The sequence below is a fragment of the Anomaloglossus baeobatrachus genome, chromosome 2, assembly GCF_048569485.1.
Source record: "Anomaloglossus baeobatrachus isolate aAnoBae1 chromosome 2, aAnoBae1.hap1, whole genome shotgun sequence".
NCBI lineage: Eukaryota > Metazoa > Chordata > Amphibia > Anura > Aromobatidae > Anomaloglossus > Anomaloglossus baeobatrachus.
Genome location: NC_134354.1, coordinates 310,599,109 through 310,613,433, shown reverse-complemented (window position 1 = coordinate 310,613,433; position 14,325 = coordinate 310,599,109). Strand labels below are relative to the sequence as shown.

The window sequence follows — 14,325 nt, the reverse complement described above, 5'->3', positions numbered from 1 at the left end:
AGTGAAGGGGACGGCTGTCTCCCAACAACCAAGTCCCGATTGAAGGCAACAGCCCAACCATTAAAACAGAGACACCGCCACCGCCAGGGCACCAGTTTCTGAGGGCCAGCGCCTGCGGGCAAAGAGTAGAGCTCCTCCGGTCCAGTTTGAAGCCGGGGAGCGGGTTACCGGTGGGAACCCATCGAAACCATCAACAACATAGGTGCAGGACAAAGGGACATCACCGTCACCTACTGGGGAAAGCAAGTGCAGCCGTCCGTGGGAACCGTCTTTCCAGCCGTGTTTTACCGAGAACTGTGTCATCGTCTCAGGCTGAGTGAGTACCACAGTGCCGCAAGGCACAGCGCTGCCCCCGCGTCCCTGCGCCCACCAAGCCCTGCATCTCCCAACTCATCACTGGGCCCCGGAATCACCAACCCCTACCCACGGAGGGGCAACACAACAACTTGCTGCTTCACACCATCACTCCCGGGATCCCCATACAGAGCAGCGGTGGTGTCAACAAATCACCACAACCGTGGGTGGCGTCACGGACAATAGACTATATCCCAAAACCCAATCCCCTTTCACTCATGGGCGAGGAGTGCCGCTCGAGAACCCCCGGGATCCGGCCCACCGCTCGAGCCACCACTGAGCAGCAGCAGCCGGACCCGAGCAGAGGGGTGAGCGCAATGCTGACACCCTCCTCCCCGCCCGCGACAACTTGGCGTCACGAACAGGATCTTACCGCTCTGCCGTTGGGTAAAGGTGCGCCTTGTAACCGCTGGAGGTATCCGGCCGAAAAATTTCAGAAGTCGCCATCTTTGGCGCGAAAGTTCCCGCTCGAGCGTCTTCTCGAGTAGTGGAGGCGCGAAGGCCAAAACTCCGCCCCAGGAGAGGAGGGGCCGGAAAGAGCTAAGGGGGACGTGATGGTGGCTGGCTGCATGTGGCAACGCAGCTAAAAAGACGGCGACACGAATGGAGAAATGGCCGCGTCCTCAAGTTGGAGTGCGGGAATCCCCGCAACCGGAGCACCCCAGCTCTGGAGGAAACGAGGAGGAGTAGCCTTTGAAGACTGCGGCCCGGGTGAGCTCCCCGCCGGGACCGCTGAGTGGCTGGAGCGGGAGTTGAGTCGGTTCTGCTTGAAGGTGAGGGCGCAGAGCTTGCAGCAGTTGATGGATTGGAAGGCATAGATGCGAAGGATGGTTGCCGTAGTGGGGGCCCGTGAGCAAGGGGCCGCTACGGCCGTGTCGCGTTGCGATCAGTCCACTCAAACCCCAGAACCGGCCCTGATTGAGTGGGAAACGGACATCAGCACCGCGGTTGGAGGTTCGGAGAGAATGTCGCTGATGGAGGAAGAGGTCCCCAGTATGCCACCTCCGCCACCATTCCTAACGGCTGTTAGTGGTTCAGGGTTGAACTGCCAGTGGGAGGAAAATCCCATGTACCGCTCGGTCCCGGAGTGGGCCGACCCCCTGCGGTGGAAGCCGCCTCAAGGGTCAGCGGATGCCGCTGCAGCAGTCCCCGTTGGGACCACCACTGTGTGAAGTTATGTTTGAAAAGTTTGAAAAAGTTTAAAGTGATGATAAGCAAAATGATTACCGTGAAAGTCATCTGATTAACCGTGATTGAACCGGCCGGAGCCGGCATCGTTGTCCCCGTGGGGACCGTTTAAAAAGTTTTGTATGAGGAACTGCTCATGGACAAGCCCGAGAACTTGCAGGGCAACCACAAACGTTAGTGGCTTGTAAATAAGTTGTTTACCGTTACCGTTTCCGCAATGCCGCCTCCGGAGAGGCAGGTTGGAGGGAGGGCCCTCAGCAGAGCAGGCTGGGGCCCAGCCACCACAGGAACCGGTGGCTACCCTCTGGAGGGGAAGGACAGATCCCGCTCGGGTAACGTGTGCTGGACTTGGGGTCAAGGGGTGCTGCCTGGGTTTTAGGGGCAGCATCAGGGCCAGGTTGCTTGGGTGGGAGAGAGCGGAAACCGTGACCGTGAACCGTTTTGCAACGTTTAAGTAAAAGTGCCTCCCGTTATGGGAAGAAATAATAAAAATGTATATATGTTACCGTTTTACAATGTTATATATTTTTCAGAAAAATAAAACCGGTGTTGGACGGGCAGCCCGCGGACGGTCTGCATTTTGCTAAGGGGGAATGTGACGCCCTGGGCAAGCCAGGGGTCACAGGTCATCACACCACCACACCCTACACCCCAGTTAGGAACACCAAGGCTACCGAAATCCTTGTTGCCTTCCTCCAGGGGCTGATGTTCACACCAGGGGGTGGGCCAGGCAGTTGGCTCCGCCCACCGAGGAGTTCACAGCCCTGGAGGCGGGAAGAATCAAGCAGATCAGTTTAGGAGGTGGAGGAGTAAACAAGTAGTCAAGTGAAAAGTAGAAGGAAGTGAAGTGGTAGAGGAGCAAAGGAGAAGACTGGAGTAAAGGAGTAAAGGTGACAGTAAGAAAGCCTGAAGCTGGTCCGGGTGTGTGCCCCGGACTGAGACAGCAAGGTCAGCAGACGGCGGTGACTGTCTGGAGGGGTGATTGTTCGGAAGTTCCTGGAAGGACCGCGGACGGGTGGTGGCCCGGCGGTCTGGAGCAGTGTACAAAGGACAGTCAGCACCAGGGCAGGGGCCTCTCGGACCCCGGCAAGGCTAGGAGTCGCCATAATTTGCCAAATCCTTCAGTGAAGGGGATGGCTGTCTCCCAACAACCAAGTCCCGATTGAAGGCAACAGCCCAACCATTAAAACAGAGACACCGCCACCACCAGGGCACCAGTTTCTGAGGGCCAGCGCCTGCGGGCAAAGAGTAGAGCTCCTCCGGTCCAGTTTGAAGCCGGGGAGCGGGTTACTGGTGGGAACCCATCGAAACCATCAACAACATAGGTGCAGGACAAAGGGACATCACCGTCACCTACTGGGGAAAGCAAGTGCAGCCGTCCGTGGGAACCGTCTTTCCAGCCGTGTGTTTTACCGAGAACTGTGTCATCGTCTCAGGCTGAGTGAGTACCACAGTGCCGCAAGGCACAGCGCTGCCCCCGCGTCCCTGCGCCCACCAAGCCCTGCATCTCCCAACTCATCACTGGGCCCCGGGATCACCAACCCCTACCCACGGAGGGGCAACACAACAACTTGCTGCTTCACACCATCACTCCCGGGATCCCCATACAGAGCAGCGGTGGTGTCAACAAATCACCACAACCGTGGGTGGCGTCACGGACAATAGACTATATCCTAAAACCCAATCCCCTTTCACTCACGGGCGAGGAGTGCCGCTCGAGAACCCCCGGGATCCGGCCCACCGCTCAAGCCACCACTGAGCAGCAGCAGCCGGACCCAAGCAGAGGGGTGAGCGCAGTGCTGACACCCTCCTCCCTGCCCGTGACACCAGCGTCTGCGGGCAAATGGGCTCCTCTGGCATACACAAGTCGGGGAGTGGACTACCGTTGCTTAGGCATAGGAGTCAAAAGTCACTACACAAAGGTGCAGGAGAAAGGCGGACATTACCAACCTTACTAGGAGAACACGCAGCCGGCTGCGGGTACCGATCATCACCGAACTTGGTTTACCAGTGACTCTTTGTGTGGGTATAATCGTGAGTACAACAGTGCCATCAGGCACCGCACCGCAACACTCTGCCCTGTACCCCGGCCCTCGCCAACCGGGCCCCAGGACCAACATCCCCTACCCACGGAGGGGTTAACACCTAGCTGCGCCATTACACCGCTCCCAGGAGCCCCCATACCTTCACAGCAGCGGTGGTGTCTACAAGAACCACGACCCTTGGGTGGCATCACGAACTTTACCAATACCGCGGCTTCAGCCGTGAACTGTCCACCACACCACCCCTACCTGTAGCACCAGCAAGATCAACCCCCTTTTTGGAGCGACGTGACCTATGGTTCAGAGGCGCTCGAGCCACCGACAACCCGAGCCCGGATCCGAGCGGCTCGGCAGGCAGCCGAGCCCCCAGGGCGGTACATAAGCTTTCATGAAGATATGTGTTTTCAACTTCCATCTGAAATCTTTGAATGTGATGGGTAATTGGATGTATTGTGACACAAAATTCCAGATGATGGGGGACATTTGGGAGAAGTCTTGGAGACGTTTAGATGATCGTACTAATGTGGAAGAGAGAAGATGGTCATGGGAGGACTGTAGATTACGTGAGGGAAGATATCAAAAGATTAGTTGAAAGATATACAGTCATGGTGAAAATTGTTGGCACCCTGGAAATTGTTCCAGAAAAGAAAGTATTTCTCCCAGGCAATTATTGCAACTTGACATGCTTTGTTATACACATGTTTATTTCCTTTGTGTGTATTGGAATAACACAAAAAAAACTGGACATAAAGGAAAATTGGACATAATTTTACACAAACCTTCAAAAATGGGTTGTACAAAATTGCTGGCACTCTTACTGCTGGCACTTAATATTTGGTTACATACCCTTTGGAATAAATAACTGCAATTAATCACTTCCTATAACCATCAGCAAGCTCTTTTTGCAAACTGCGCCAGGTTACTCATATTTGAAGTGTGCAACAGCAATTTTAAGATCTCTCCACAGGTGTTCCATGGGATTTTGATCCGTACACTTTGCTGGCCACTTCAGAACTCTCCAGTGCTTTGTTTTCATTCATTTCTGGGTGCTTCTTGAGCTATATTCAGTGTTACTGTCCTGCTGGAAGACTCATGACACAGGACAAAAACCCAGCTTTCTGCCACTGGGCACTATATTGCCCAAAATTCTTTGGTAATTTTCAGGTATCATGATGCCTTCAGCACAGGCAAGGAACCTAGTGCCAGAGGCAGCAAAACAATCCCAAAACATCTTTGAACCTTCACCGTATTTGAGTGCAGATACCATGTTCTTTTCTTTGTTGGCCTCATTCCTTTTTTGGTAAACGGTAGAAGGATGCTTTACCAAAAAGCTCTATTTTGGTCTCATCTGTCCACAAGGTGCTTACTCACGTACATTTTTGCACACTCCAGTCTAGCTTTTTTATGTCTCTGTGTCAGCAGTGGTGTCCTCCTTGGTCTCCTGCCATACCTTTTCATTCAAATGTTGACTGATAGTTCGCGCTGACACTGATGCACCCTGAAACTGCAAGACAGCTTGAATTTCTTTGAAATTCTATTAATATGAAATTCTATTAATATGTTTATGATTGTATATATTTCAGTGGAACACATTGCATATCTATTATTGTTGCTTTTCATTGTTGTACAGCGATTTACATATGTTTATGAGATCTCTGACAGCTGTGTTTAATTGAAGCAGATGTCAGAACTATCATCACTGATGGGATACAATGGCAGCTGGTGCCCCGTGAAGGCCCAAGTCTTTGCCACCCTGATATTCTTGGGAAGCTCATCCATAGGCTGTGCTTCATAGAAAACTGCAATGTTAACTATTTATTGCAATACTGTGGTATTCCATTATATAGTGTAAACGATTAGACAATCGCAGCTTCAAGTTCCCTAATGCAATTAAAAAATAAGGTAACAGATACATAATAAAAAGTTTTAAAACATAAGAAAACATAAAAATTCTATTTCTCCTACCTTTTCCACAATAAAAATTTGGAAAACAGAAAACAAAAAATAAATTAATATATTTGGTGCCACCACACCAGTAAATGTTCAGTCTAGCAAAATATAAAATAAAGTAACCAGTATGTTAAACGCAGTAAAGAGAATAAAAATCAAACTGTCAAAATTGTGGTTTTTCAGTCACCACATCTCCCTCAAAAAAAAAAGCAATAGAAGTTGAGCAAAACGTTGTATATGCTTCCCATCAGCATCAAAAAAGCTATCAACTTGATATAGAAAAACAAATCCTCACACAGCTCCATCAAAGATAAAATAAAAAAAAGTATGGGTCTCAGAAAATAGTGATACAAACAAGATTTTCTTTTTACAAATATCTGAATATTTTTTCACCACTTAAATATATTAAAAATCTCATACAATTTTGGTACTTTTGTAATCGTACTGACCTGAAGAATTGTTTTTACGTAATTTTTACCATACAATGAATGCCATATACAGTATAAAAAAAACCAACAATGTTCTTTTTGTGCTATACTCTGTTTTCTTGTATATCTCATGTCTTCATTTTTTGTGCATATTATTGATACAGTATATAATGGTTATATTAAACAAAAGGCAGAAAAGGAGCATTAAAGGGCCATACATCATAATAAATAAATATTGAGACTCCTTGTAATGAAAAACACACTGCCCCCCGAAGAAGCTAACGCAGCGAAACGCGTTGGGTCTTCCTTCCTCTGTACCGGACCCCTGCCTGGGCGTTTACATAGCACTCTTGCACCTTTTTTCCTGATGGGTAAGCGGCAATATATGTATTACTTATAATGTACTGGACTTGTACTGCTGACCCAGTGATGTTAGCCACTATGGCAGGGGCCCATGGTCTGGGAACTTTTTCTGGAACCATTTTTCCTGCACTTATGCACTTTTTCTATTAATTGTAATGTTGTCTCCTTGTTACTGTGATGTTGAAATAAATTTGTCAATATTTATTTATTATGATGTATGGCCCTTTAATGCTCCTTTTCTGCCTTTTGTTTAATATAAACTTTTGGAGTGGCCTAAGAATATTTATACTTACCCCATCTGTTACCCTGAGATTTTGTAAAGTATATAATGGTTATATTGTATTACCTTGCACCTTATTGAGATTGTGTATACCCAATTTTTGGGATCATTCCTCTATAGCCATATATATAATATACTGTACATACGGTATATGCTTTCTGTGAAGTACTACTGTGAGATATCTATTTATTGTCCCCCTTTTTTGTTCCCCTGCTGTGCTGTCTTTATGGTGCTTGTTTTCACTGCTTTCATTACTTTTTGCCTTGCCATTTATATACTTTATGAATTAATAAACCTTATATATTTTAGATTTTGTATTGGCTATTTTTTCTAGGGTATAAAACCCAACAATATATAGAGAGAAGGGCTACACACCAGTGACAGTGCAAGGGGAAAAAATGTAAAGCAGGAACTGCTGTATGAATACTGCCATGAAAAATACAATAGCTATATGTGAGAATGAAAATATGACAACGGAATCTGCATACCTGCCATGAACTTAAGAATAAAGAGAAATTTAGCTATTGAATTGATCAATACAACAGAGCCCCAACACCTCATCATGGTATTCTCTTACATTGGGGTCCCTAGTTAATGTGTCTTTTCTTGCAGTTAAAACCTTACCGTGCATGGGAAGCTGAGACCCAGGCTATATATGTATAATGTGGACTGGCAATAGGTGTGGGTGGGTCGGGGTCACAAACGTTTGTGAACCCGACCCCACCCACACCTATTGCCAGTCCACATTATACATATATATATGCCGCCCCCACGCCAGCAGTCGGGCTGCTCAGATCCGGATCTGCAGTGTGGCTCGAGGGATTCTCCGGACCTGGGGGTCACGCCAACACTTCAAATAAAAGGGGACGTATTTGCACAGTTTCCGGGTCAGTTCTCCGGTGTCGGTACCACCGGGCTTCAACCCTGTCCCGATCCACCTCGGATCTCCGGCTGTCATCTTCCAGTCTCCTGACAGACACGGACCACCGTCTGCCACCTAGCCAATACGCCGGGGCTCCAACCCCGACACCTTTGCTCTCTGGCTTCCACTCCAACTTTACTTTCTCCTCTCCTCCTGCTCCACTCCACTCCTCTCAAACTTCAACTTCGACTAACTACTCTTTTCCCGCCCCGGGTTCTCTAGACCCTTAGGTGGGCATTCTCCATCCGCCTGGTCCAGCCCACTGGTGTGCCTTTTCTACCCTGGGAGGGTGACTAGGATTTTGTTGGCTAGATGTAACCCTGTGAGGGATGGTGTTATGCAGAGGCCTATTCCGTGTGACCACCTGGCGGTGCCAGGGCGTCACATTCCCCCTTGGTTTAATACAGACTGACCGTGGGCTGTCCGACCACCAACATATATTTTTCTGCAACTATGGAATGCAAAAAGGGGATAACAAGAATAATAACATTAAAACATTTCTTCCCTTTCCGGGAGGCACATTCTTAAACGTTGCAAAACGGAAAGGAATGGACCACCTTCTTATCGCCCCCGCCACCCAAAACAACCTGTTCCCTGGTGCTACCGCTAAAACTGGTGCACACCCCTTTTCCCAAGTCCAGGAACGGGTTCGGGTGACGCCCACACGGGCCGGGTAAAAAGTTCCTTACCCGGCAGTCCTTGTCGGGGGCCCCATAGTCCGGGGACCACTGGTCTGGAGGGTAGTCACCAGTTGCAGTGGTGACTGGGCCTCGGCCTACTCCACCGCATGCCCTTCCTCCAATCAGCCTCTCCAGAGATTGGGTTGGTGCTGAACAAGAAGGTGGATAAAAATGTTAAATACCGCTGCCGGGGCAGCTTCCTCCTGCAGCGTTCCCACAAGACCACCGCCCTAGCAGCACGGATCCCCAGTGCCACCTTCACTCCCGGTGCTGCACTGTCCAAAGACCCCTTCTTCCTGCTGCTGGCGGTGCGGGTACAGCTGCTCCTCTGGGTCTGGCTCCGTCCTCCACCAGGGGCTCCGACCCCTGATGGCATCTTCACTTTCCACAAGCAGGGAGGAAGATGTTCAACAAGAACGGAGCTCTAAACAGTCAACTTATTCAACTGCCCTGCCACCCTCCACCTGCAGTGTAGATGGCCTCCTTCGGGAACATGAGGACGTTCAACAAGGGTGATCGGGTTTCAAACAGTCAACTTTTAACTTTTAACTCAAAACTTGTAGCAGATTCCGATCTCTTTAAGGCCGGGCACCTCAGTGGCATGCACTGGCAAAGTGCCCGGGCAGACCACAGTGTCGGCAGACTGGCACTATCACACTCCCAATGTCAGACAAGGCCTCATGCTCGGAGGTGGACTCCGCCTCCATCTCGTATACCTCTAACGTGTGGTAGGTCCAGGACGTTAACGCCATCCGGTATCCGTTTCCGCCATTTCGCGGGATATACTCAGCTGCTGGGGTGCTGGTACCGAAGTTACTCTCATCCGTCTCCTCCAACTCCGATCCCATGGCCTCAGAGTCCTCTTGGCCGGGTGCTGCCTCTGTCGCGGCCAGGCGGACTGCCGGAGCAGACATCGTCACTGCTGGATCCGCAGGCTCCACCGCTCGTGTGACCAGAGCGAGAGCAGCCGGTTCTTTGTCATCCGCCACGTTCACGGGAGCCGCCACTCCATCGAGAGGCGCTGCCCCACCATCAACATTGGGCGCAGACATCTTCCCGCTTCTCCCCCTTGGTTTTTCGCAAGCAGTCACTTTGCGCGGCTAACTAGTTTCGTTTTTAGACTCGGGAGTTGCTTCCTTCCGGCTCTGTTCCCAGGGGGCGGCGCTTCAACTTCGAGCCCTTTCTCGGGGAAGAAGACGCTGTGTTGTCATTTTTCCCGCCAATAAATGGTGGCAAAATGGCGGCTTTTCATAATTTTTGCAGCGGAGCACCGCTGACAGTCCATAACAAGGCGTAGTTCCACCAGGTAGGTGAATGGGTTACAATCTTGTTCGTGACGCCAGGTTTTGAGGTGTGCCGCCCCCATGCCAGCAGTCGGGCTGCTTGGATCCGGATCTACAGTGTGGCTCGAGGGATTCTCCGGACCCAGGGGTCGCACGGACACTTCAAATAAAAGGGGCCATATTTGTACGGGAATTGCCGTAGACACTCTGTGACGCCACCCACGGTGTGTGGTGAGGTGTGGCACCACCGCTGCTGTTGTGGGGCACCCGGGGGTGATGGGATGGCAGCTGGATGTTAACCCCTCCGTGGGTAGGGATGAATGCCCTGGGGCCCGGTGTCTCTGTGCTGAGGATGGTGATGGCAGGGGCCGGTGCGCCCGGTCAGACCGGGGAATCTTAGTTTACTCACGATTGAATGAATCACACAAGTCCAATGGTAAACCAAGGTGCTGGTGACCGGCCGCCACGGCCGGGTGTATTCTGGTCCCTGTCACTTTCCTCTGCACTGTGTTTTTGGTGTGGTGGACTTTCCAGTGTGGAACACGGGAGTCCGCTCCCGGTAATTTTGTTGGGAGCTGACCCTTGGGATCTACCGGGTCCTGGCGGATGCCCTATCCCCCATGGTGGGAGGTTGTCTGCTTTTGGGACTTTGGTTGGGACAGGACCTATAATCCTGCCCTCAATTGGTTAATTAGTGAGGTCGTTGGTTCCGGTCCTGGCTTCAGGGTCCAAGTACCCCCTCTGTGCACAGTTTCCGGGTCGGTTTCCCAGTGTCGGTACTGGCAGGCTCCAACCCTGTCCCGGTCCACCTCGGATCTCCGGCTGCCATCTTCCCATCTCCTGACAGACACGGACCACCATCTGCCACCTAGCCAATACGCCGGGGCTCCAACCCTGACGCCTCTGCTCTCTGGCTTCCACTCCAACTTTACTTTCTCCTCTCCTCCTGCTCCACTCCACTCCTCTCAAACTTCAACTTCGACTAACTACTCTTTTCCCGCCCCGGGTTCTCTAGACCCCTAGGTGAGCGTTCTCCATCCACCTGGTCCCGCCCACGGGTGTGCCTTTCCTACCCTGGGGGAGTGACTAGGATTTTTTTGCTAGATGTAACCCTGTGAGGGATGGTGTTATGCGGGGCCTATTCTGTGTGACCCCCTGGTGGTGCCAGGGCGTCACATATAGCCTGGGTCTCAGCTTCCCACACACGCTAAGTTTTTAACTGCAAGAGAAGACACACATTAGCTAGGGACCCCAATGTAAGAGAATACCGTGACGAGGTGTTTGGTCGCTGTTGTATTGATCAATTCAATAGCTAAATTTCTCTTTATTCTTAAGTTCATGGCAGTTATGCAGATTCCATTGTCATATTTTCATTTTCACATATAGCTATTGTATTTTTCATACCAGTATTCATACAGCAGTTTCTGCTTTACATTTATTCCCCTTGCACGGTCACTGGTGTGCAGCCCCTCTCTCTATATAGTGAAGTTTTTTAGGGTTTTTGCACCCAGTTCAGACTTAGAATGGTTGTCCAGACGTTATTTCTTAATTAAAACCCAACAATGGCAGAATTGCTGTTACGACTGAACCTTAACACTCTCACGAGGATTGCCAAACCAGGGCAGATGTAAAACCTCAAATCCACAGGTCCCAAAACAGGCTAATACTTGCCCCAGACTTGACTCTGATTTGTCCTTGCCTGACATCAGTGGTCAGCACCCTAAGATTATGTAATGGCATCCCCACTCATCAACGGAACCTGAGTGTCCTTAACTGCACCTTAAACCATAAACCACTTCAAACACAAAAACAACAAACATAAATGAAGTGCACAGAACCAAAGGGCTAAAAACGTGTAAATACAGTCGTACAAGAATGATGATATACAAAAAACCATAAAGAATAACAGAATATGTGGAATCCCTTCCAAACCTAAATGAAATAAAATAGGAGACAACTGAGAAGGGATTCCCACTACCTTCAGGCAATAGCAATAGCAATGTCTCAGTAAGAAAACCTTAACCGAGGAGCTGGGACTCCAGACAACCATCTATCCAGAAATATAACCAGCATTAAGATATGTTAGTAGTGAGTAAAAATAGCCTCTCCCAAAATGTGATTGGTCAAATCAAATGAGAAAGTGCACACACCTGAATAGAAGTGAAACGGGAAGGCATAGAATAAGAAAGACAAGAGATCCTTCAGCAGATGGACCAAGACAAAACAGGCTGTGGTCCAACCAAAATGAAATCAATTAACAACCAGAGATCAACATTTTTTACCCCAGAATGGAGCCATAAGAACTGCATTTTTTCACCATTTCATACAATTAGAATTATTGTTTTAATTTTGAAATGTATTTTATGCTGAAATCGAATGTAATCTTCAAAACATCAACTTGTGCTGCAAAAAACAAACCCACAAGCAGCTACACTGATGATAACATAGAAAGGTTATGGCTGTTGGAAGAAGGGGAGAGGAAAACGCAAACATTGAGTGTGGAGGCAAGGGGTTAGCTTTGTCCCTTCGCACCATAGCAAGATTTGGCCTAAGTAATGCTGTGAATTTGGTTTTCATTTTTTTATCCTTGCCTTCCAAGAGCCATAACATTTTTATTCCTCTATCGATGTAGTTCTATGAGACTTTGTGTTCTGCAGGCAGAATTGGGTTTCTTAATGCAACATTTTTGCATTCATATAATATATTAAATAAGTATATTTAGCCTGAAGTGGAAAGAGAGATGATGTGGGTCAGCAGTCCTTCCTCCTTTCTGCACCCAGAAATGTGATCACTAGGACTGAGTGTGTAAGCACATTGCTTGTGTGCATACAGTGATCAACACACAGATGTTCATAGATAATAAGGCACGCCTGTCTTTTTTATGTGGAGCCTAAAAGTCAAGTTAACTGGTAACTTTTAGCACACAGTTGAATACCATAAAAATGAAATTTGAGCAACAAAAGGATATTTCCTGGATTTGTTTCTAGTTCTTTTGCTATTTCATTCCACATAGAATGTTTTTCACATTACATAGTAAAATCAATGGTCTCATTGAAAACTACATCAAGTCCAACAAAAAACAAACCCTAGGTAGAAAAAAAAAAAAATGTATCATAATAGTATGTAGGGAAGGAAAAGATTGAAAACGAATTAATGGAAAATGTGAGAAGGGGGTTAAACAATTTTGTAAAATTACTTTTTGCAACTAAAAATGGTATGAAAAAGAAGAGTATTTGCCTCTCCTTACCAATGCAATGCTGGCTTGTATTCTGCTTAGAGCTGACACCAGCCCTGACTGCTTGGGTTCCACAGCTGAACATATAGCTCCTGTCAGAATCTATGTAGAATAGAAAATGAGTAAAATAAAGACATCATGTATTTCTAACAAATCCTACAAATATATTAATAATGTTGTCATAACACAAAATTTTAGCAAGGGTTGGCACACACTACTCTGTGCCAAGGTAAAAAAGTTAAAAACAAGAATGTTTTTCTACAGCAGGGAAAATACACAAATTCCTACACTGGCATACAATAAAAGTGTCATTTTCTCATGTTTAGGTCCTACATACCTGGCTGCAGCAAAGTCTTTGAACTACACATGAGAGAACAGGTATCTTTTTTTCCATTGCGATTGCAAGCCAAGGAAGCACGGAATGGTGGTCCGGGTGTTGTACACTTTATCATCTCTAAATGGAAAATACTGTATATGAGCTCTACAGAATTACTGTGGATCTGAATAACTCTATGCCATATTATAGGGTTCTTTGTAAGTTATCCTTTCCACCACGAGTATAAGTCACTTACCTATACAGTCTTTCCGATTCCAATGCATTTTAAAACCAGCAGGACAAGTACATTCAAAGCCACCTGGAAAATTGGTGCAACCAAATTTGCATCCCCCTTTGTTTATGCTGCACTCATCGATATCTGTGGATAACATTAAGGAGTTAAATTCCCATTGTTGGCCCTTGATTAACATCCTTAAATTATTTATTGAAAATCGATTAAAGCTGTGTCTAATCAAGGTAGCATTATTTTCAATTTATCAACACATGGCCAATTTAATTTCTAAATTACTAAATACTAATTGCATGGAAAATACATGTATAATCCAAGGAAGTCACTTAAGACTGTAATGAACACCTTTTTATCTCTTTGAAACAAGCACAGACTTTGGTCAGTTGGATATTGCTATCTGGATAGGATAAGATGATTGATAGTGGTGGCAATTAACCATTTAACAACACCCTGCACTGACAGATATTTTGGACTAATTACCCATCCAAAAAGTATCCCTTTAAGGGTAAGTTCACACAGTGCGTTTTTCGCGGCGTTTTTGAGCAGTTTTCGGGTGCGTTTTTGCTCAGAAAACTGCATGACTTTGCTTCCCCAGCAAAGTCTATGAGTTTTCATTTTTGCTGTCTGCACACAGCGTTTTTTTTCAGCTGCGTTTTTGTGGTGCCACAAAAACGCAGCATGTCAATTATTCACACGTTTTTCACTGCGCTTTTCATCCATTGAGTGAAATGGGATGTTGAAAGACGCAATGAGAAACGCAAATAGGTGCATTTTGGTGCGTTTCTAAGACCAAAAACGCAGTTATAAACGCAGGAGGTGGGTAGTAAAGTGACATGTACAGGAAGAGGATTCCTTCTGTCAGTAAACACAAAAGCGTGAATACTCCCGGTACCGTCACTGCCGCTTCCACCTCCAGTCCTGTGCATGTCAGCTGCCGTGCGGCGTCATGTACGGTCAGGAGGTGGAAGCGGCTGCGAAAACAAAAGTGAACAGTAGAAAAAAAAATGTCATACTCACCTGCCCGCTCCCAGCTC

General features: G+C 47.7%; 1 protein-coding gene across 3 annotated transcripts in view; it reads right to left on the bottom strand.

Annotated features, from left to right (window-relative positions):
- The window catches only part of SCUBE3 (signal peptide, CUB domain and EGF like domain containing 3), a 1,252,506-nt gene that overhangs the window by 695,706 nt on the left and 542,475 nt on the right, over positions 1 to 14,325 (bottom strand). For all 3 annotated transcript variants that reach the window (XM_075335886.1, XM_075335887.1, XM_075335888.1), the window contains 3 exons: positions 13,298 to 13,420; positions 13,063 to 13,179; positions 12,738 to 12,827 (listed from right to left, as the gene is read on the bottom strand). In XM_075335886.1, the coding sequence (XP_075192001.1) occupies positions 12,738 to 12,827; positions 13,063 to 13,179; positions 13,298 to 13,420 (330 nt within the window). The remainder of the gene's footprint in view (positions 1 to 12,737; positions 12,828 to 13,062; positions 13,180 to 13,297; positions 13,421 to 14,325) is intronic.